We start from the raw sequence: 25,975 nt of genomic DNA, 5'->3' as shown, positions 1-25,975 counted from the left end.
ATTCACCTATCATTGTTTTTCAACTAATATCACAGTCTAGTATATACAGTCACGAAGCTTCAGTTGTGAGGGTGGTAGAAACACGAGACTGTGCCGGTTCTATTTCGCATTGTCTGTAATGAGGCGATATTAGCGATCCTAGTGGTTAGCAACTATCTATGGATGCATATTTACTACGTATTGAGCTTCGTGACTGTATATACTAGACTGTGGTAATTACATTCCCAGCTTTTCATTATCATCTCAGTGCTCTACTCTAACATCTTTCATTGGCTTTTGATTCGACTGTCGATACTGTACACTGACGCCACTTGCGACTTTTCATTCTTGTCAGTGTTTTATTGCATTTTCGACTTTTCATTCCCATGCCAGTGCCTAACACTGACATCATTTGCGGCAATTCATCCTGTCAATGCTTTAAATTTGATCATTCGCGGATTTTCATTCTCTGTAATTAGTTTACAGAGATTTCTTTTACGACTTATAGTTCTTCTGTCAGTACTTTCAGCTTTTACCATTAGTGGATTTACATTCTTTTAAGTACTTTACAATGACTTCTTTTACGGCTTTTCGTTCTTATTCAGGTACTTTACATTGACATGATGCGCAGCTTTCCATTCTTCTGCCATTAGGCCTACTTTAAACTTTGATCATTCGCTGATTTCCATTATTTGTAAGTACTTTACACTGATTTCTTTTGTGGTTTTTCGTTCTTATGTCAGTACTTTATACTGATATGATTCGTAAATATTCATCCTTCTGTCAGTGATTTATACTGACATCATACGCAAATTCTTTTTCTTCTGTCATGCTTTACACTGGCATCATTCGCGTCTGTTAATATATTACACTGACATCATTTGCTGTTTATTTTATTTCAATGCTTTACTGAAATTATTCGTGGCTTTTTATTCTGCTGTCAGTGATTACATTGGTATCATTCGCGGCTGCCCATACAGTAATTACACTGGCACCATTTGCGGTTTCTTGTTTCATGTCAGTGCTTTCTTATTCATGACTTTTTATTCTGCTGTCAGTGCTTTACATTGGTATCATTCGCGGCTGCCCATGCATTAATTACACTGACAACCATTTGCTTCTTCTTATATTATGTCAGTGTTGTACTGACATTATTCGTGACTTTTCATTCTTCTGTCAGTGCTTTACCTAGCTATTATTCGCGGTAATCAATATAACTTATTACACTGACATAATTTAAGGATTCTTATTTTATGTCGGTGGTTTATTGAAATTATTCATGACTTCTTCGCGGCTGTCAGCACATTTACGGCTTCTTATTCTATAGCAGTGCTTTACTGACATTATTCATAACTTTTCATTCTTATGTCTGTGCTTTACATTTACAGCATTCGCGTATACCCATTCATTACACTGACATTATTTCACTATTTGTTGCTTCTTATTTTGTCAGTGCTGTACTGACATTATTCATGACACTTTATTCTGCTGTCAGTGCTTTACATTGGCATCGTTCGTGGCTGCCAGTACATTACATTGATACCATTTGCAGCTCCTTATTTTATGTTAGTGCTTTATGGTCATTATTTGTGATTTTTCATTCCCCTATCAGAGCTTTACATTGACATCATTCGCATGATCAGTGCCTTACTCTGGCATCATTCACAACATTTCATTTTTGTGTCAATGCTTTAAGCTGTCATTGCTTTAAATCAACACTTCTGGCTTTTCATTCTTTTGTTGATATCATACACTAATATCAAACATCTAGCATTGCTTTACATAAACATTTGCGGCTTATTCTTCCATATCGTACACTGACACATTCATGGCCTAGGGCGGCGTCCTAGGCGGTATTCTAAACATGGCCTTCATGCTGCAACGATTTCACGACCACATATATAGGCTACACTATGGCTAGGGCGACCAGATGTCCTCTTTTGTTCAGACATGTCCTCCTTTTTAGGCCTTTGTTCGGAGTCCGGGTGAATTAAAAAAAAAATCAAGAAATGTCCTCTTTTTCGTAACTAGTATGTCTGATATTTTGAAATTATCTGATTTGATGCCTTTTTCAAGTAATTTTCCTGTAGGTGGCAGCAGCATCGACAGAATATATACTCTTTGCCAACGATCATAACTCTCTTCGCATACGAAATAATATTAAATTCACATTTTGTGGGGTCTTTTGATGTATTTTGATAATAGTTATAGTTCCTTTGGCTTTCATATGTACTTAACTGAAAAATTATTTTTTTATTATTAAGTTTTATCATAATTTTGTAATATTAACATACTTTTAAGTATGATACAATCCTAAATCTGTACTGTAAATATTTTGTAAGAAAATAAATATTGATGTAATTTATAGTATAATGTAGGCCTAAGCCTAAATCTAAGTACATATTTTCTGTCCTCTTTTTTTCAAACAATGACCTCCTTTTTGAAGCTTTATATCCTTTTTTCTATCGATGTGAATCTGGTGATCCTAACTATGGCAGATATGTTCATAGTCTCAACATAGTCTACTCCCACTGTTTATTTTCCTACTGAAGAAATCATCACCACATTACAAGTACGCTATTTAAATGTGCCGTTAAATGAAACTGCTAACAGAAATTACTGTAGTAAAATTAAGTTCGCTAATGGACGAGCCGTTACAGATACATTATCACTCAATAGAGTGTCTTATCAACTGACACGGAGAATAAATGGAGTGAGCAGTCTACTGTGTCAATTCCATTAGACTAATGGTACTCTGCGTGCTAATTCAATCAGTGGAAAAACCGTTGTATTTAATTTTGTTCTAAGAAGTATCTTTCAATAAAAACATCATTTATACTTGGGTCTTAAAATAAGATCCATCGTTTTCAGTTTTCAGTCATCATTACATTGTAGATTGATATAGCTATAATAATGCTCCAGAAAAAACTTCACCTCTCTCGTATTTCGATTCACACGTAGAGAACTTTGTCCCTCATACCACTCTTCCACAGTAACAGGTCCTTTACGGAAGACTTCTTGTTACAACTGACAGCAATTACAGTTGCCGGAATCGATCTTGTTTCCGTTACTCCGGTATTATAAAATATTTTATTATTATACATCTTACTGTACGCATTGCATTCTTCACGTGACATAATTAGGAACATTAAATCCAGACGTTTGAGATGGGCAGGGCATGTAGCACGTATGGGCGAATCCAGAAATGCATATAGAGTATTAGTTGTGAGGCCTGAGGGAAAAAGACCTTTGGGGAGGCCGAGACGTAGATGGGAGGATAATATTAAAACGGATTTGAGGGAGGTGGGTTATGATGATAGAGGCTGGATTAATCTTGCACAGGATAGGGACCGATGGCGGGCTTATGTGAGGGCGGCAATGAGCCTTCGGGTTCCTTAAGAGCCATTTGTAAGTAAGTAAATTATACATCTTGATTACACAACTTTTAACACTATATCACTTCGGAATTTGTATTATATGTTTTTCTAGTGTTAAATTTTACCATACCTGGTTAAAATGTTTCGGCCTGCTATTGGCCATCTTCAGAACTGATTGTTGCTGGTCTTTGCGCCTTTTGTTTTGTTTCCTGTGGGGGTGTGTTTGTGTAGTGTAATGTGAAGTCAAAGAGTGTGTGTGTTCTGAAATTGAGTTGTATGTTGAGAATTTCACAAAAACACATCCAAATTAAATTCTCAACACACAAGGAGAGAAGAGGTGGAGAAGCTCAAATATCTTGGAGCAACAGTAATAAATATAAATGATACTCGGGAGGAAATTAAACACAGAATAAATATGGGAAATGCCTGTTATTATTCGGTTGAGAAGCTTTTATCATCCAGTATGCTGTCAAAAAATCTGAAAGTTGGAATTTATAAAACAGTTATATTACCGGCTGTTCTTTATGGTTGTGAAACTTGGACTCTCACTTTGAGAGAGGAACATAGGTTAAGGGTTTTTGAGAATAAGGTGCTTAGGAAAATATTTGGGGATAGGGGAGATGAATTGACAGGAGAATGGAGAAAGTTACACAACGCAGAACTGCACGCATTTTATTCTTCACCTGACATAATTAGGAACATTAAATGCAGACGTTTGAGATGGGCAGGGTATGTAGCACGTATGGCGAATCCAGAAATGCATATAGAGTGTTAGTTGGGAGGCCGGAGGGAAAAAGACCTTTAGGGAGGCCGAGACGTAAATGGGAAGATAATATTAAAATGGATTTGAGGGAGGTGGGATATGACGATAGAGAATGGATTAATCTTGCTCAGGGTAGGGGCCAATGGCGGGCTTATGTGAGGGCGGCAATGAACCTTCGGGTTCCTTAAGAGCCATTTGTAAGTAAGTAAATTATACATCTTGATTACACAACTTTTAACACTATATCACTTCGGAATATGTATTATATGTCTTTCTCGTGTTAAATTTTACCATACCTGGTTAAAATGTTTCGGCCTGCTATTGGCCATCTTCAGAACAGATTGTTGCTGGTCTTTGCGCCTTTTGTTTTGTTTCCTGTGGGGGTGTGTTTGTGTAGTGTAATGCGGAGTCAAAGAGTGTGTTCTGAAATTGAGTTGTGTGTTGAGAATTATCAAAATGAAATTAAAATTCATTTTCACCGTAAAATGGTACGTGATGGGGCAATTTGGAATTTTAAATTCAGATTTAGGGCACACATATTAGTAATATTCACCTATTTTTATTTCGGAGCAAGACAAAAAGTAAAAATTTATTTTTCAGATAATTGGAAAAGAATAAAGTCGAAAGCAGAAATAAATATATAACCATACACATAAACTTTCAGTGTGATCCATAGTATAAATCTACACCTTATTTTTTTTTCATGGAGTGCAGTTTCATAGAAAAGACTTTGCCTACAGACCTTCTACTGCCCCCTACTAATTGGTTGTCATAAATAAATGTCTTCCTTACTGTGACGCAAATCTTGTCTTCTCTTGTTAGTAACCAATCACAACCCTCGTTCAGAAGAATTGACAGGTGCCCGTCAAATCCACGTGGAGGCAGAGTTGTCGCATCTTTTCCGAATTCCAAGAATCCCGTCAGTTTCACTGCATAATTTCGAAGGTCACCAGGATTGTGGCAACTGTGCAATGTTGGGACGAGGGGACAGGATGGAATTGTCAGAGTTGTTTGTGTAGAAAGTCATAAACCTGTAAGTGGGTGTTCAAAGGAGCCACCGAACTGCACTCCTTGAAATAAAATAAGGTATACCATACCTTACGAGAGTCTTACCTGGTCCTCCTCGACGTCGTCCTGCTCCTTGGCGCCGATCTCGTTCTCGTCGGCCCCACTGCCTCCTACGACGAGGTGGCCTGGCGCCTGGCCAATGCCGCCATCCCTGTTGGCCGCACTATGGGAAGGGGTGGCGCCCCCTGGAGCCATCTCGGCCGCCATGAGCGTGCGAGCCCACAGTTCCCGCTGGTGCACATTGACCGCCAAGAAGAGGAAGCAAGTGACACCCAGCAGGTAGAGGAAGCTCCGGCGCAGGGAGATCCGGGGCAGCATGGCGGCGGGGTCTCAGTGAGGCGACGTCATCACGGTACTTGCGCCTCCAACTGCTTCTGCAAGAACGCCACAACATTTGCGGGGTTTAAACTTCTCCTCTCTCTCCACACAGTTTGGTGATAGGTAGGGCTAGGATTTTTATGAAATTGTATCTTTTTCCCAGTAAGCCAGAAACATAGCCGCTTTAGTATTTATATGTTATGTGCAAGCTTAGAGACTTTGGACCCGATACAATAAGTTTACTGTGCGTGCACTATAGGTTGTTGACTCGCTGCAGGTAGATAGAGATGTGTTCAGGTAACAACGTTGCTATTTAAAGTAGAGTACGGTAGTATGGGGAAACACACATATGTACATTCTGAAAGTAAATATACATTACACAATGATAATGTCAAAAGAATGTGAAAAGCATTTATTCTCCTGTCTTTTATAAGCATTTGTGTTTAATTATACACAGTGTTAATGGTGGAAATAAGCATGTAGCAATTTCAATTTTTTTCGTTTATCCTATTGGTCATCTTTAGGAAGTGCAGTTACAGTACCGAATTGCAATGTACTACAAAATACATTCTCAGTGTCTCAAACGTAAATATTTTTCGGTTATCTACCAAACACAGTTTGTACTGTCAAAATCTGCGCTCTACGTCGCATGACGTGATAGGAGCAAAACGAAAAAAACCTAACATCATTGCAGTCTCTAAGAGACAGTCCTTTAATCTCGGGTGACTTTATGTCCACAAATTTGCTGTTTATGTTACACAATGTTCCATATCCGTTATTTTTTACATAAAATTGATTTCCACTTCTGTTTTACACGTTCAGTAACCGGTGTACTTGTTGTGTCATTAATTCTCTGCATCATTTTCTAAATTAATTTGAAGGCTTCCGGCATCTCTTGCTCTGACTTTTCTAACCGTGTAATAGTTTCAGACACAGTTTGTATGAAAACCAAATTATTCGTCAGAACCTTCAAATCCAGAGCGTTTTCCTTTGCGTATTTGTTGGCATCCATTCTACAGCACCCCCACCCACTGTACGCTTTACCACTATACTCAGTACGCTGTTATACGGATTTCCCACTGAACTGCTCTATTGGGTCCGAAGTATCGAAGCCTGGTTATGTGATAAACTAAGTGTTTTAAGACATATTTGTTAGGGATTTTTTTTTTGTATTTTTGCCTGTTTCAACTCATAAGAGCATTTTTTGTTTTATTCGGTCATTTTTTAGGCATTTTCATTTAATTTTTACTATAAATCCCCATTATTAATGTGAAAGAATGTTTATTTCCTTTGATATTTTCTCTACATATTTTGTCCATTAATACCCATTATTTTGTATAATACTTTAATCGTTTTTGTACAAAAATATTGCCATTTTAACGTAGTACACCCCCATGTAATGGATCAGTCCAACCACCCCTTCAATATAAACTCCTCTATACCTGCTAATTCCGGATAAGAGTGGCCTTGTGGTGAACTACATGGAAACTACATCAGGTAAAATAATTAATTAAATTGTACTACTTACAAAAATTTGTAAAGTTAAATAAACTTATATGTTGGTACTAGAATTTAATTTAATTACTAGTCTAAAAATTAAGTAGTACAAAACCACTTTTCCTACTAAGCCAATTATGTAAGACCAATTTTTAGGGTATTTTAAGGGCATTTTTTGTTTTATTCAGTCATTTTTGAAGCATTTTCATATAATTTTGATCATAAATCCCCATTATTAATGTGAAATAATGTTTATTTCCTTTGATATTTTCTCTAACACAAGAATAGGCTTGTATAAAACCTTAGCACAGCCAGTATTAAGCTATGGTAGTGAAGCGTGGACTGTGAAGAATAAAGATGTCAGTAGAATAACAGCAAGTGAGATGAGGTTCATGAGAACAACAGCTGGATATACTCGCTGGGATCATAAAAAATGAGGACATAATGCAAGAACTTCAAATAGAACCCATTATGCAGTTCATCAGCAAATATCAACTTCATTGGAAGAGTCATCTCGAACTAATGGATCGATGCAGAATTCCAAAAGCACTGTTTCATTATCATCCGCATGACAAAAGATCTCTAGGTCGTCCGAAGAAGAGATGGACTGAAAATTCTAGTTTGAGACCGTAACAGGCCACTCGACCTAATAGTTGTTAGGAAGACGACGACGATTTTCTCTACATATTTTGTCCACTTATACCCATTATTTTGTATAATACTTTAATCGTTTTTGTACAAAAATATTGCCATTTTAACGTAGTACACCCCCATGTAATGGATCAGTCCAACCACCCCTTCAATATAAACTCCTCTATACCTGCTAGTTCCGGATAAGAGTGGCCTTGTGGTGAACTACATGGAAACTACATCAGGTAAAATAATTAATTAAATTGTACTACTTACAAAAATTTGTAAAGTTAAATAAACTTATATGTTGATACTAGAATTTAATTTAATTACTAGTCTAAATATTAAGTAGTACAAAATCTCTTTTCCTACTAAGCCAATTATGTAAGACCAATTTTTGGGGCATTTTAAGGGCATTTTTGAAAGATTTTTAGGTCGTCAAAATCCTAGCCCTAGTGATAGGCCTGTAACGTTGTCATTGTGTGAGAACTTAACATTATAACATACAGGGTGAGTAAAAGGTATGGAACAATGCTTGTAACTTTCTTATTTCTAATTTTATGAGGAAACTATTTTATATAAAAGTTGTAAGGTATCAAAGAAGGAATATTTTGAACATGTTTTCAATACTATGCTTTTCATTTATAAAGGAAGTGCCAATGAGTCTGTTTTCTTTTAATGGCACCATATACTTATTTTCCCATTTTTGGATTCTTCAGGTCCCAGTACGTACAAAATCGTTCTTTTTGCCATTTATAAACTATTAGTCACCGGCGCAGCTCGGTAGGTTAAGATGCTTGTCTGCCGACAGCATCAGAATAGTTGAGGGGACTTTTGAGAGAAATTATTGGAAGTAAATTGTCTGTAGAGCTGGAAGAAGAACTTATCTCTCTTGCTGTAAACCTCGGACCCAATGACAAGTATGGTAATCATGACACCACAGAGGACGACTTTCCTATTATTATTATTATTATTATTATTATTATTATTATTATTATTATTATTATTATTATTAGCTGATGATATTGTATATATTATTTTAATGTACCGAAGTACAAACGATATTTCCATGCAGATATTCTGCGTCATTATACGATGAAAGAGTAATGGAACGGAGAAAAATTCTCTCCGGCGCCAGGATTTGAACCCGGGTTTTCAGCTCTACGTGCTGATGCTTTATCCACTAAGCCACACCGGATACCCACCCCGGCGTCGGACAGAATCGTCTCAGATTAAGTTCCAACTCTTGGGTGCCCTCTAGTGGCCGCCCTCTGCACTACGTCATAGATGTCTATGAATGTAGGACTGAAGTCCACACATGTGCTGAGGTGCACTCGTTATGAATGACTAGTTGGCCGGGATCCGACGGAATAAGCGCCGTCTCAAATCACGAAGTGATTTACGCATATCATATATATTGTTTTAATGTACCGAAGTACATATGATATTTCCATGCAGACATTCTGCGTCATTATACGATGAAAGAGTAATGGAACGGAGAAAAATTCTCTCCGGCGCCGGGATTTGAACCCGGGTTTTCAGCTCTACGTGCTGATGCTTTATTCACTAAGCCACACCGGATACCCACCCCGGCGTCGGACAGAATCGTCTCAGATTAAGTTCCAACTCTTGGGTTCCCTCTAGTGGCCGCCCTCTGCACTAAGTCATAGATGTCTATGAACGTAGGACTGAAGTCCACACATGTGCTGAGGTGCACTCGTTATGAGTGACTAGTTGGCCGGGATCCGACGGAATAAGCGCCGTCTCAAATCACGAAGTGATTTACGCATATCATATATATTATTTTAATGTACCGAAGTACATATGATATTTCCATGCAGATATTCTGCGTCATTATACGATGAGAAGATAATTTACAACGTTTGGTTTACAACTTTAATCAATTGGCACAAAGTTTCAATATGGAAATTTAAACTTTAGGAAAGGAACCAGTCCGTAGCAAAATTTGCGTCAATAATAAGATCATCGAACAACTTAAAAATTGTAGTTGCCTCGGTTACCAAATTTCATATGAAGAAAAAGATTTGAAAGAGAAAATTATTAAATTCAACAGAGCAATGGGGATAATTAATCAGATATTCAAACCAACCTTAGTACAAAAACACATGCGCACCAGAATTTATAAAACATTGGCCAGACCTATACTCTGTTTTGGTAGTGAAGCTTGGACGATTCGTAATATTGATTCACAAAGATTAACGGCGGCAGAAATGAGATTTATGCGTCGTACAGCGGGATACATGAGATTGGATCACATTAGAAATTTTGACATTATGAAAGAACTGCAGACTGAACCGATTACGGAATACCTACAGAAATACAGACAAAACTGGAGATCACATGTCATCAGAATGCCTCGTTCTAGAATTCCACGCCAAATTTTAAATTACCAACCTGTGGGCAAGAGATCCTTGGGCAGACCTTTCAAGCATTGGCAAGAGACCGTAACGGGCCATTAGGCCCAATACATGCAAGGAGGATGATTAGAGACCGGATTTTTATGTAATTACATACTATATTCCTTTCAACCTAACCGTATATAAATAATAAATCTTTGCGAATCTTGTAATTACCATTAATATATTAAAATTTGATAGGCCTACTACATATTCTTACATATTTACCCCGCATTACATAGGCTATTATGGCTTGGTATTACATAAATTCTACATATTTAGGGGTTTTATTCAGTTTTACTTCTTTAAAAGGAAAAAGAAAACTTCTGCTGTGGAAGTTTACAATTTGAAATACACAGATTTAAAAAGAATTTTTATCTATCCGAGAAAGGATATATTTCGGGATGAAACATAACATTTTATTTCCAGGAAGTAAAAGAGGCACTCACCTCTTACCGCCCACTGTAAATATGAGTGAACAAAAGGCAACCTTTCTCATACAACTACTTTGTATTGTAAAAAATAAAGAAGGGAATAATCTCATACGCATAAGCGAACAACATAGTAGTAGAGTCTAAAGACCTTAAAGAGTTACAAGAAACAATAAACATCATGGTAAAATTGTGCAATAAAAACAAATTTGATATAAATGTGGACAAGACAGAAATGATGATACTCTAAACGGCGGAAAAGCACCAGAAACAGTAGAAATCGTCATGAAGAAATGAAAATTAAAAATTGTACGAGACTACAAATATCTAGGCTTAAAATACAAACCAGCGCAGCTATTGATATGAAATATTTTCATGATTTTACATATTTTGGTACATATTCAGCTTATTTTTCTTACATAAATATATACATATTTCACACCTTGATATTATATACAAATCCGGTCCCTGATGATGATGATGATGATGATGATTATTATTATTATTATTATTATTATTATTATTATTATTATTATTATTATTAGTTTTGGAACTTCGAATAATGTTTCATTTTTGGAGGGTATTTTTGCCTTCACTTTTGCTATTTTTCGCATATTTACCATCTATTCTAAACCATCATAGCAGTAAGAACACTCCAGTATTCAAATTAAAACTAATGAATACATTAAAAAAATACATTTGTTAATGTAATTCAACAGTTGAAAGACAGGTAGAAAAAATTTCTGTACAATAGACGGTAATGTCGACGTCCTTCACGCGACTTTTACAAGCACGCATTTCGTTTACCTGTATTGTGCAAGTACTACAACACGCTACCACTCGAAATGTGCGCATTCAGCACTTCCGTACTGTTGCCGACGTGTTACGTTTCAAAACAAACGACGCAACCTGTTCAAAACAAAAGTTGAGTCTATTTTCGAATATGGAGAGCTTATCTTGTGCTCGTATTTCAAATTTGTAATAAGGCAGGCAGCCAGTATTGAATACCTCATGTTGAAATACAGTCTACACGTATATAAATGATAAAACTTAATAGTGATTTACGATGCAAGTTAACAGGGTGGGCTGAAAAAATCTGCTTATCTTGTATATTTTTGTATAGCAGAAGTTTCTCGGCTTTTCTATCAACATTTTTGTGACAAAACCCAAAAGAAGATGATGACCACTTGCAAATCAAGCTTTCAGATGTAACTCCCTGTAAAGTTGATTTAAATAATTTCGAAGGAAAAATTGTTCCGGGGCCGGGCATCGAACCCGGGACATTTGGTAGAGTTCCCGGGTAGCTCAGTTGGTAGAGCGTTGGTACGTTAAACCAAAGGTCCCGAGTTCGATGCCCGGCCCCGGAACAATTTTTCCCTCGAAATAATTCAAATCAACTTTACAGGGAGTTATACCTGAAAGCTTGATTTGCATAATACACGTCACTATTCGTTAACAGAAAACCACAATTTAAGTCACACGGAGTTAGTGTGCACTCGAAGTTGGTTGCTTGACGGTTGTCAGCCCACTTTGAGGTCTGTGGATATAGAGGGAAAAATTGGATCGGTGTCTGGTAGAGTTCCCGGGTAGCTCAGTTGGTAGAGCGTTGGTACGTTAAACCAAAGGTCCCGGGTTCGATGCCCGGCCCCGGAACAATTTTTCCCTCGAAATTATTCAAATCAACTTTACAGGGAGTTATACCTGAAAGCTTGATTTGCATAATACACGTCACTGTTCGTTAACAGAAAACCACAATTTAAGTCACACAGAGTTAGTGTGCACTCATCGTTGGTCGCTTGACGGTTGTCAGCCCACTTTGAGGTCTGTGGATATAGAGGGAAAAATTGGATCGGTGTCTGGTAGAGTTCCCGGGTAGCTCAGTTGGTAGAGCGTTGGTACGTTAAACCAAAGGTCCCGGGTTCGATGCCCGGCTCCGGAACAATTTTTCCCTCGAAATTATTCATGATGACCACTTATTTTCACCCCCAAACACAATAAAGGTATAACAATATAACTGTTAGCCAACAATATTTCTTATATTATATATATATATATATATATATATATATATATATATATATATATATTAATTTGTCCTACAGAATTTATCTGTAATATTGACACTTAATATTTTAAGAGAAAAATTCGCTCCGGCGCCGGGGATCGAACCCGGGTCCTTGGTTCTACGTACCAAGCGCTCTGACCACTGAGCTACGCCGAATTCAATCCACAGCATCGGATCGAACTTTCCTCCTTCAGTGTTTCCCTTTATGGCCTGACTCCAAGTTAGGCATATATGTTGACGTGTATCCAACGTCAACTGCCATTATATTAGGAGCGCACTCAGCTGAGTGACTTGTTGGCCTGGAATCCGCAGTTATTATGCACTGCTAGCTATGAGAATATTATAGATATATTAATTTGTCCTACAGAATTTATCTATAATATTGACACTTAATATTTTAGGAAAAAAAAAAATTAGCTAGCAGTGCATAATAACTGCGGATTCCCGGCCAACAAGTCACTCAGTTGAGTGCGCTCCTAGTATAATGGTAGTTGACGTTGGATACACGTCAACATACTCGTATATGCCTAACTTGGAGTCAGGCCACAAAGGGAAACATCGAAGGAGGAAAGTTCGATCCGGTGCTGTGGATTGAATTCGACGTAGCTCAGTGGTCAGAGCGCTTGGTACTTAGAACCAAGGACCCGGGTTCGATCCCCGGCGCCAGGGTTAATTTTTCTCCTAAAATGTTAAGTGTCAATTTTTCTTATACCATAAAAATTGAAATGTCCTACTTTGTCTTCCTCCATCCTCTATTTCAATACGTAAATGTAGTGTCGATCTCCTATCTTCATAAGCTTATTTTGTTTCATACGCCCAACTTGATAACGGTTTCTCTTTTAATTCTGCAGATAATGACCTCAATGTTCTCTCAGTATGAGCCATTTTACACAAAATTAGTATGTAGACCTAATACACACGCATGCACTTTTTATTATTTGCTTTTCTCTTTAGTAAGTAATTGTAATTTATTTTATTCTTGCATTTCTTTACGGACCAGATTTCATATTCTGCATTACACTTATTTCCTTTGTTGTTACCGGTATTCATTTGTTAATTAATGCATTAGTGTTCATTAGATAAGTGTATTAAAGTGTCCAATCAATTGTAGACTATATCAAGCAAATACATTTTTTTTATAACACAAAGTAAATTTCCTTCAATTGTTATTCCGTTTGTGTACTCAGAAAATGTTGGTTTCAGGTATGACGAAGTGCGCCTGGTGTTCTGTCTACCTGGAAAACATAAGGGGTAATCAGTTGAAAATCGAATATTCGGCCGGTTGCCCGACCTTGACGGATGTTCTCTAACCGGTCGAATCTAAACCGGTTGTAAGAGCTATTTTGCAGCTCTCTTGTAGTGACTCTGCCCGGCAGGAAAAGTTTAAATGAAAAGTTCAGAGCCATATTGGGCCAACCGCCATTTATTAATAACAGAGGAAGCAAGGGTTAAAGTTAAGTGAATACCATAGTTTAATTAAGATTGACATATCTTTTAGTTTTAACGTGTATACTTTATTTTACTTGCTATATGTTTCCATTAAATTATGATAATAACTTCATTTCAACCCTTGTTTTCTACGGTTTTAGTAAATGGCGCTTGGCCCACTATGGTTCTGAACCCTTCAAATGTACGAATATAATTGGAGGGCTTTGTAAAAGAAAAGCCTATTTCACATCTTAAATTCAGAAATAAGATCCTTCCTGAATCAAGAAGGCAAGCTGTGAGTTTTTCTGCTCGTCTTCAATATAAAAAATATCTCACAAGGTTGGATATATACCACAACAAACAATGTACACGCTAAATGGTGCAAGTTACCACATTTTGAAAAAAAAAATCAATGGAAGACTGGAATAGGCCCTTCTTCCACCACATCCTCCAACTACTGTATAGGCCTATATAATTTAGTACAGCTAATAAAGAAACAGAAACCAGACTGGTGCACATGCATTTTAAATAGGCCAACGGAGATACTCATAAAGTAATATTACATTACAAACGGAGAGGACATGAAAATATAGAACGCTCTCTAGTTAGGTAGGAGGATAAACTCTCTTGTACGTGTAGTTGGAAACAGTCCAAGTGGTCTAAACTCATCAAGCGGATGTTGAAATATAAACATGATATTACAATAAATGTTGTTATAGTAGAAAAGACAACATACAACTGAGTTTATTCTCGTCTGTTACAACATGCAGTAAAGTTAATCTGAGACTTCCTTCAAGCGCTGAAATATGCACGCATTTATGCAAATAAATAAATAAATAATGTCCAAATTCGCGCCATAAATATCCAGTTACAATTCATAATAAATATGCATTAATACGGTAGAATTAAAAAGTCTTCGTCCATGACTGTCTTTAATTTTATTTCAGCTAGTCCTGTTACCAATCCAGAAACGATTAGGGAGAACACGGGAATTTTACTGGAAGCAAGTAAAGAGGTTTGGAAGTAAATCCCGAAAAGACGAAGTATATGATTATGTCTCGTTACCAGAATTTTGTACGAAATGGAAATATAAAAATTGGAAATTTATCTTTTGAAGAGGTGGAGAAGTTCAAATATCTTGAAGCAACAGTAACAAATATAAATGATACTCGGAAGGAAATTAAACACAGAATAAATATAGGAAATGCCTGTTATTATTCGGTTGAGAAGCTTTTATCTTCCAGTCTGCTGTCAAAAAATCTGAAAGTTAGAATTTATAAAACAGTTATGTTACCCGTTGTTCTTTATGGTTGTGAAACTTGGACTCTCACGTTGAGAGAGGAACATATGTTAAGGGTGTTTGAGAACAAGGTGCTTAGGAAAATAGGGCTAAAAGGTATGAGGTTACAGGAGAATGGAGAAAGTTACACAACACAGAACTGAACGCATTGTATTCTTCGCCTGACATAATTAGGAACATTAAATCCAGACGTTTGAGATGGGCAGGGCATGTAGCACGTATGGGCGAATCCAGAAATGCATATAGAGTGTTAGTTGGGAGGCCGGAAGGAAAAAGACCTTTAGGGAGGCCGAGACGTAGATGGGAAGATAATATTAAAATTGATTTGAGGGAGGTGGGATGTGATGATAGAGACTGGATTAATCTTGCTCAGGATAGGGACCAATGGCGGGCTTATGTGAGGGCGGCAATGAACCTCCGGGTTCCTTAAAAACCAGTAACTAAATAATTAAGTAAGTAAGTATTCCTGTTACCATGGAAGCAATAGAAGTTGATTTGGATTTCAAAGGTCTCTTCACCATTTCATTGGTCGTTTCTGACTTCCTTGTTCTTTTGTTTGGTAGTTCATTGCTTTTTTGAGAAGTCTAGAGTCATAAACTCTGTACACATGCTGGCTCCATCCTGGCCGTTGTCTTCCATTTCATTACTGAGGAATATATTTGTTGCTCTTCCCCATCCGATCACACCACTCTGGATGACAGATTGAATCAAACCTAAATAAAGTAATCGCAGAATGTTTGTAGGGATGAAAGAGCGAATAATTAGAATTTAATAAATTGTTTTACGAAGTTAAACTAACGAATGCACTGCGGACGGCAACTCCCATAAAAGGCAAGGCGTAATTTTTGTTACAATTTTTCTCGAGTGGTACGCAGAGAATCGTTCGATGTTAAAGTACCATGGTGCAAAAAGAATCCAAAAAATAAGAAGGCGCCTAATAATGTAAAACAAATAATATACAGGGTGGATGGTAACCTCTGCATCAAAATGAAACTGGCAATAGATCAAGAGGGGAGATTTGAAAAATCTAAACAAATTTTTTGTGCGAGATCCTGCGTATTTGCTTGGTTTCCGCACAAAACCAATCCGCGGAAAGTCTAAAATTCCGCATTCAGTGTTCCCAAGCTAACACACATAACAATTTCCCTCTTCTTACCGCTTAAGTGACATATTGATTTTACTGCTTTAGGCTTTTAACATATTATTTTTAGAGACGTTAAATATAGTAATAATTATAAATTGGAAACTTACCGCTGCAATTCTACCTAAATTGCACTGTTAATTATTGCTTTTAAATATTTGCAAAAATTAAGTAAACTCTACAACTCCACTGAAGTTACTGCATTCGTGATGCAAGTAACATTAAGGAAGCCGTGAAAAAATCAACAAGATACCAGATTCATCATAGACTGGGGGAAAAAAAGACAGACGTATATCACGGCCTGCTGGAGTATAGTAAACACAGAAAACATTTTAAAGCAACAATGTTGAAGATAGATATTTTTGTTTTGCAAATTGGCCGTCATTGAACAGAAACCAAGAAGGAGATTTCATTGCAACTAATTAGAAATTCCTCTTTCAGGTATGTAATAAACGATCTTCGCACAGAATAATGTACGATACACGAGCGGTATGTTTTCTTTCAATTCTCGGAAATTAAAAAAGCTCAACTACGTTTCGCTTTTTCAAACATTTCCTCGAACATGAAAACTTCAACATACCGCTCTTGTAACGCATATTACTATTCTCTAACATTCGCCGTTTTACAGTAAATAGTTATATTGCTATTAAGCATTTGGCATTATCACGGCTGCTGCAATAACTCTAAGCAAGCGCGGTCAGCACTCCTTACCTTCCCCTCCCCCTCTGCTGTACTCTGTCGGTAACATGCGAAGTGCGCTGTGTTGCAAGATTGATTTCAACGATTTTCACTATTATTCAATTTAAATTCATGGCTAAACAGTTTAATTTGCAAAAAAAGATTCAAGGCATTAACTGTTCACATTAGTTTTACCTATCTGCTTGCATGGTTCCGAGCCGTGGCGTCGTGGTATAAGGCATCCTGCCTAGAACTCGCGTTACGGAATGCGCGGTGGTTCGAATTCTCATGGGAGAAGATATTTTCTCATAAAATTTCGGCCAGTGTATGGAACCGGTGCCCACCCAGCATCGTGATGCACTTGGGGAGCTACGATAGGTTGCGAAATCCGGTTACGAAAGCCAGCTATAACGGCTGGGAGGAATCATCGTGCTAACCACACGATACCACCATTCTGGTTGGATGATCGTCCACCTCTGCTTCGGCATGTGGACATGAGGCCAGCAGCCGGCTGGTCGGTCATGATTCTTCATGGCAATCAGCCATTTCTCTAGGGCAGCCGTGGCGAGAACGTGACTCGCGAGACATTGTGGCTCGCAGTGATAGCTGTGCATTTCGCTTGCTTCTAACCTCCGCCAACCCCCACCCTCTCACTCACTGGAGTCAAACTCCGTTCCATTTGTATTTGTCTCTGACCTGTGAGTGGCATATGTATCCCTCGAAACCATGTACAAAAGTTCCAAGTAGGATGGGAGGACGCATTTTTTTGGTGTCAATATGATGAGAATATTAAATGTATGATTTGTTCACAAGTATTACGAGGAAAATGGTGGTATAACATAAAACGGCATTATACTACATGATGAAACATTAAAAGGTTAAGTCCACACCTGTGGAGTAACGGTCAGCGCGTCTGGCTGCGAAACCAGGTGGCCCGGGTTCGAATCCCGGTCGGGGCAAGTTACTTGGTTGAGGTTTTTTCCGGGGTTTTCCCTCAACCCAATACGAGCAAATGCTGGGTAACTTTCGGTGCTGGACCCCGGACTCATTTCACCGGCATTATCACCTTCATATCATTCAGACGCTAAATAACCTAGATGTTGATACAGCGTCGTAAAATAACCCAATAAAATAAAAATTAAAAGGTTAAGTGTTATCATTATCATCATCATCATCATCATCTCTGTACGTCGACCCTTTTTCAGCAGATGTACGAATAATGCGGTTAGATCTTCAATTTGAACTCACTGATTTACTATGTGATGTCAAATGGAAGCTAGATGTAAGGACTTGACAAATGTTGAACCTTCAAATCTTTGCCAAAAAATAAATATCCGAAGCTTCGTTCTTTCGCTTGCTCTGTTGAAGCCATGTTCGCTACAACTTACGTTTGTGAAAAATTATTTTCAACAATGAAAATAGTAAAAACCAAATTTAGATCACGACTGACAGACAAATACCTTCGTGATCAACTACGACAGGCAGTAAGTGACATAATTCCTGATCTTGAAACTTTGTCGCAGAGACATCCTGAAGACAATTAATTTTAGGTTGTGATATTGTTCATTTCTTTCTTCGTTACACGTACTAAACATTAGTTTGTAGCCTTGTACTATATAAAATTATATTTAAATGCTTGACGTAAGGAAAATGAAAATCCGTTAATAAGTCAGACAGTCGCTTCACTTCCCCTTCGGGTGTTCGCCTCCCTCCATAGGTGCTATGCACGTTGCAGGTTACACAGTGGCTCGGCGCACGATTACATTTTCGCCACCGCTGCTCTAGGGCAATAAAGCGCAGCAAACATTAGACAAAGATTTTTTTTTTCCTGCTTTACGGTGCTTCATCGAAGGAAAAGCGTAATAAAAGTTTTGTTATATTTATCATGTAGAATCACCTCTTAAATTTTGGTTTAGAGGTTACCATCCACCCTGCATAAGCCTGTAGTATAAATAAGTATGCGAAAATAAATAAAAATTAATTTTAATATAACAAGGATTGAAGACAATACCGTAATTAGCAAAGGTTGATACTTCCCAGGTCAGTAGAATACGTTATTACAAAAATTCCGAGCTATAGCTTAACAGACTACCGTTTAAAATTTAAACAAAGCGACTATCTCACTTCATTTCAATGCCTTCCGAGTACAGAAGCTGCCACTGTACAGTATTTCTTGGTTCGTCAAGTGAAGTGTATCGTCGTAATTATAAACCGAATGCGAGACTGTAGGCAGGTTAAAGAGCAGTGCTTATCAAGAACATTGCGTGCAAGAGTAATATTAAACCACACGAAAATGAAGCAATATTCATATTCTAGGCAACATTCTTATACGGCTTCACAAGCTGTATGCGTGAGTTGTGCGAACTTTGTTGCACGCATTACGCAAATACACGCACTTAATTCACGTCCCGTACCTGGAACTAAATACCACAAAGCGCGTATCGCTATTCCACAGAGCAATTTTATAGTCCGCGATAGGGAACGCTCCTATGAAATAACAATTACTGATAACCTTCATTAAAGAATTCCAGAAGTTTCATTTCTGCGCGTTTCGGAAAGGCACACAGGCCATACAGAAATACTACTAATGGAACCCAAACGTGAGTTTTCATATTTTCAATATTTATAGTTTTAATTTTTTTTTCTCTGGAAATATCAATGTTATAGGCATGAAATTTTTCATGTAAATTTACTATAGTATAGTGAATAAATATTGCAAAGTACATTGACATTGGTTGAATAGTTTAACATGAGACAAGCACATCGAATATACAGGGTGTATCTAAATTGGTGTCAAATATTTCGGGGATGTGTTCGTAACACAGAAACATTACAAAAGGTTCATCTGAACATTGGTCTCAAAATAACTTATTTCAGAGTTACAAGACAAAATTTAATGTTACAAAAATTGATCGGAGTGGCTTCCTCCTGATTCGATGTGTCCCGTAAACCTGCGTTACATGCTCTGGCATACTCTGTTGAAAATTCCTGGAGTGTTTCGTATTTCGTGAAATCCAGTTTGGAAACGCTCTCAGAATATCAACATTAAGTACAGGAGTCGCATAAACCAGGGACTTTAAATGTCCCCAGACGAAGAAATCCATTGGATTCAAATCAGGCGATCGAGCAGGCCATTAGGTATTTTATTTATGTTTTATTATTATTGTGTTAAATTGTATTGTGTATTCTTATTGTATTGTGTATAAAATTGTATATGTATTGTAAAATTGTATTGTGTATTGTAAATTTTATTGTGTATTGCTTATCATTTTATTGTATATACCACTGCCACCGGGTGCTTGCCCACTTGCAGTGTAAATAAATACATACATACATACATGTTTTCATTGTATTATTTAAATTTTACTGTTTCTTTTATTAGTATTTTTTAAAATGTATTTATATGTTTTTCAATGTATTCTGACGAAGCCTAAAACTGTATGTCTAATGGCCAAATAAATTGAATTGAATTGAATAGTTTGATCACATTAAACATCTTAATTCTGGATAAGAATTTAAACAAAATTAAAGCGACGTTACATTAAAGTACCAACATCTCAAAAAACCCATTGAGCTACGTTATAAAATTTTGCATGACCTTTGAGAATGGTAGTATCTTAATTTTTTTTTTTGCCAGTTTCATATAATGTAGGTGCAAAATCTTACATTCTAGAAATAATTTTTAGGAAAAAATGGATTATTCCGACAGTACAGCAGCGCCGACTACGCTTGCCGGAATGTACCGAGCCTTATCAAACAAAAAAAAAGAGAATCGAAATGTTGATAATAAAATTCTTGACTATATTCTTTTATATACATAGATGTTAGTCTTAGTGACATAAATGAAATCGAAGTTTAAACTATTTTGAACACAATGAACAATTCAGGCAGTTCGAATATTCGGAATTAAATTGTGTTTTGGAAGAATAATAATCCGTAGCGCTACAGCCCGTGTAGGGCCTAGACCAGGGATGAGACGATATTAGCTCCCAATCATGGTAGTAGAAGAGCTCGACCTTGATCACGAGCACATAGCGCATCCACTACGTAGCGTCGTAACGTAGACAACAGGGATGTACAGTACATGCACATGCAGCGAATAAAGGCAGCAATTATTGCAATAACTTGCGTTACTAAATTTCTGGCTATGTAATAGGGCTAATTACTAAATTATTTAATATACATGTACATATATAAACAAATCGCAAAGGGAAGGGTTTTTTAGGAACAAAAAGAGAAATAGGAAAAGTTAATTGTATGTAAACCATTTTATTGTTAAAAGCAATTATTTATTATGTAAATACTTCACTTCATTGGTTAGGAGAAACTAATAGGGTCTACCTGCTCGACGTGTGTAATCTCTAAGTACTTTTGAGTATTTGTTGAAAAAATAATGACAGTATTGATTGAAAAAGAGTATATTGATATATTGATTGTGTGATTGTGAAAATGTAGTCCTTACTTTCCAGTCGTTATTATGTAATGAGTTTTCTTAGGGTGATTTGTGAGATGCACGTAACACGAAAAAACAAATTGATTAAATTAAGATATTGAGAGCCATCGTAATTTTTGGGGTCAATAATTTAAGGGGATATGTATGACTTTTAAAACTTCCACAATTTCGGCCAAAATTTGTGAAATTTAAACTCTATAAACAGATCTATAATAATATCATCTGTACAAAATTTGGTGCAATTAGGTCTAATAGTTTTTAAATTATATTTTTAAGTAAATTTTATATTGATGTTACTAAAAAAGCTCCTTGCATCAAAGTTTTCAAAATGTTTAGTTCATATTAGCTCAAAATCCTGAAAATAGTTATTGGAATAAAAGTGAATTAGCATTTTGAGCTTAGTAATAGTATAAGTTAAAGTGCAATCAAAGATAAAATATTATTTATAAATTAAAGAAACACGTAGTCTAATATAAGTAAATATTCAGAAACAAGCAACAAATAAAACATCAACAATACATTTAAAATAAAGAAATAAAAGGAATCTAGATACTATCTGCTGACCCAAATGTAAATTAATTTGCCTTCGATGTCAATTCCGAAATGAATTTATTTCTCTCTTCTCCTGAACAATGCCTATATTTTTTCATGTTGCGTCTCATAATGCCGCTTTATGTTGCTTTTTTGCAAATGATATTTTTTTTACACAACAAACACTGGACTTCATCACCATGTTCGAAGCATAAATATTGTATCTTCCACTCTTCCTTGAAAGCTTTAAGCGCTTCCGTTCCGTCATGATGCGCTGTGTTCCAAGATCTGTACATCCTTTAGCAATGTTTACAGGTAAAAGAGCTCCGCGCGCGCGCAGCGGGCATAAAATAGCTCTCGCTCGCAATTATTAGTCACCATCGCAAGACTGGCCCAGACCGACCAGCTGGCTGCTGGCCTCACGCCCACATGCCGAAGCAGAGGTGAACGATCATCCAACCAGAATGAGGTATCGTGTGGTTAGCACTATGATCCCCCCAGCCGTTATAGGTTTTGGAAGAATGTCTTTCAAAATTTGGTTTTTCGAAAACTTGGAAGTAGGATTACAGCCTGTAGTAAATATGTATGGGAATCGTTATGGGATTCTGCCGTTCCATTCACAATGTGTTCCGTTCATATAAATCCAGTCCTTTACTGAGATATGGCACTAGTGGCGACAGTGTTGGCAGTTGCACGTACTGCAGCTTGTTACAGGCGTCGCATCGTCACCGCGTGTTTGGTTTGCACATCTCACCGCAAACACATACAGGCATGTGCGGGCTGCCAAACAGACATGATTCCAACGTACGTGAAGCTGAAGCGTCTTGATGCAGGCAGCACGCTTCATTAGCATATGCAGCCTCATTCCAAATGATCTGTTTGCATAAGATTTGCATGTTATTTCTCTTAAGGCTGGAAAAACTAATTCTGTCGCCTTCTGCTGAATTGAGTGCGTCACCCTCTCTGATATTCAGCCGTTGCGTTGAATTCTGACACATAAGTGCAGAGTGAGCCATTTACCCAGTCACTTCCGGTATTTTGCGTCTAAGTGACAGCAAATTTTAGGCGCTAACTCGACAAATCTATATACAACTACTAATTTATTTAGCGTCGGTGGAATTGGTGATGGCGAAACTGTATTGGGCGAGATGAGGCCGAGGCAGTGCTGCTCATCGGAGCGACTACTACCGCGGAGGAATCGGAGATTACGAATAAAGCTCTCCACCGGTGATCTCCGGTACTACCTTAGGTGGAACAGGTGACATACGGAGGGATGCGGTGGTTCGGAGCGAAGCGACAGTTAGCTCAAGGATTACCAGCGCGAACGGACTGACTGTAGTTGTGAGTGGAATAAAATGGCACAAAATCCGATATCCGTCGCATGGAAATTCTTTAATTTAGTTGAATGTAATAATAAAGTCGCACATTGTAAACTTTGTGGGCGAATTTACTCTAAGGGTGGTGGAACTTCGACTGTGTTAGACCATTTGAAGCGATCGCACAAACGCGAACTTGATGAAAACAATTGCGCAAAACATTTGATACGATTTCTTTTTAAATTGTTTAAGTGCTATTGTTCCCAAAGGCCCACAGTATAGGAAAAAGGCTTGAAATGTCTCTAAAACGTAACTTTCGAGGCAATAAAAAACATATGAAATATTTAAAAGACGACTTGAGTTATATTTTGCTGTTTAGACAATTTGAGTTATATTTTACTGTTTGGATTAAAATATTGAGTTTCTGAATGAAACTAAAGAAACATGTGGTAATAATATAATTACAATTATTCTTAAGTTGATATCCGCTTATATTTTTATTACAGAGAAAGAATGGCGCGTTTTAGAAGAGCCAGTTCAAATACCGACACCCTTTAACACAATAATCACAATCCTGTCCAGTGAAGAATCTGAATAAATTATGTTGGACAGTAAACTTTATCCCATTGATAGCCCACGTTTCTTTTGTTTCATTCTGAAGCTCCCTTAATATATTTTTCCTTAAACTAAACCGATTAGAATAATAATTGACAAACACTGTTTGCGACTAAACGAGAGTTTCTAGGAGAATTAAAGTATAAATGTTTACATTAGCTATTGAAAAGCTTTACTTCTGCGTTAGTTTTTCAGTTAGATTGAATGTTATTAATTTGATCAATGACATAAAACTAATACGCCTTTGCTCATATACTATGAATTTTAAAACTAGAAAAAAAATCTGTCAGCTAACGTAGCACTTTAAGCAACATAAAAAAAGAGCCGAAGAAAGAGAGAGAGATTAGCATAAAAGAGAGGATATACAACAACAAATTACAACTTTTTTAAAAGATACGCGGACGTCAGCGGACTCGAATCACTACCTGATCCGATTAAAGGAATGCTCAGCGGAAAGTGTATGTCTGCGCCACAGCACATATACAACCTGCGCGGCATCAATCGGAGGTATGATGATTATTATTTTCAAATGGAAGCTACACTTGGGAAAGTGTACTTTTATTCAATAGTTATTAGTAATCAGATATTCAAAAATTGAAAAAATGAAATATTTTTGTAGGAAAAAAATTAATTACTACTCCAGAATGGGTTTACTTAGATATGTGAATTCTGGGATAGAGTTAGACATATCTGAAATATTTCTTGTGTAATTATTACTTCTTGTTTAAACAATTTGTCACGGCTTGTTCACGTACTATAATCCACATTTTTCTCCTTTCTCGTTTAGGAAAAATTGTCATTTTCTAAAATTGTCTTGCTTTTGAAATTCGCTACAAATTGACCCGGAACCGCCACTGCCACTTAGCATACATCATAACATTGGAAGGTGGTAACATTGATCAATCAGCTTATTCCCTCCATTTTTAGTAATCAGGTGTGGAGTTTGCTACAAGTGTGGGAAGGTTAGATTTCTTCCTTGAAAAACTGAGAATGGGCCGAAATTCAGTGAGTGTGCACGTAAAGTGACAAATTATTGGGATTTGGCGGGAATAGTAGGCCTACTCATATTTCTCGAGTGATTGCATTTCTCCAGAGAAAATAAATAATTGATTTCAACGACATTATACGACTTATTGGTGTAGGACAACGTTTCTCAAACTATGGTCCGCGGACCACCTGTGGTCCTCGAGGTCTGCCCTTGTGGTCCTTCAAAAAAGACAGAAGAAAACATAAAATTCAATCGAATTGCGTATCACACTATAGCTGAAAATCTCAGAGTTTGGAAATGGCACATGGCAATCCCTTTCACTTTTTCTCCCAGTACTGACATTTTATGAAATTTATTTACCCTACCCGTCTATCGCCTTCCCTCTACTGTCAGCAACAAAAGCACTATGAACATGGTGCAAATCTGGCGCTGTGCCTGTTACCCAGCTAGGGCCCACCCGAATTCATAACAGGACCAAAGTACCGAACATTTTCATGTATTTATGACTTTCTTTAGTTTTGCTGACACCCAGTCTGCACACTCAAATGGTTACGTACTGTACGTCGTACACCAATAATAAAACATGCAAAATTGCATCTTTAATTGTTGAAAATCGGGCATTTTCTGCATATTTTTTTTTTATGTTTTTGAAAATGACGTTATAAGAAATTTTCTTCTGCCAACATTAACTTAATTAGTTAATATTAATATAAAATTAATTGAATTAAATTAATTTTAATTAATTATTTCTACATTAAAATGTAAGTATACTGGTATTAAAATATGCTACATAAATGACTATTTCGTTTATATGACGTCATTCCATTTTCGAACAATGAAGTGTAATGAAATTTTGAATTCCAACCAATCACAGTCAGACTTTGCGATAATTTTTGCAGCTAGATTTATCGTTATCAATTTATCGCATGTTCGTTCTTTTGTTTAGTCGTTGTAGCCAACTGTTTCCCCGTGAATTGACG

The 25,975-nt window shown here is 37.0% G+C and overlaps 1 protein-coding gene across 4 annotated transcripts in view; it reads right to left on the bottom strand.

The window, feature by feature from the left end:
- FucTA (glycoprotein 3-alpha-L-fucosyltransferase A) overlaps positions 1–25,975 on the bottom strand; it is a 667,380-nt gene that overhangs the window by 80,449 nt on the left and 560,956 nt on the right. For all 4 annotated transcript variants that reach the window (XM_069829292.1, XM_069829294.1, XM_069829290.1 and 1 more), the window contains one exon: positions 5,233–5,561. In XM_069829292.1, the coding sequence (XP_069685393.1) occupies positions 5,233–5,505 (273 nt within the window). In that variant the 5' untranslated portion in view covers positions 5,506–5,561. The remainder of the gene's footprint in view (positions 1–5,232; positions 5,562–25,975) is intronic.

Source organism: Periplaneta americana, chromosome 6 (genome assembly GCF_040183065.1).
Source record: "Periplaneta americana isolate PAMFEO1 chromosome 6, P.americana_PAMFEO1_priV1, whole genome shotgun sequence".
Taxonomy (NCBI): Eukaryota; Metazoa; Arthropoda; class Insecta; order Blattodea; family Blattidae; genus Periplaneta; species Periplaneta americana.
Note: the sequence above shows the minus strand (reverse complement) of the source record. Positions and strands in the feature narration are given on the sequence as shown.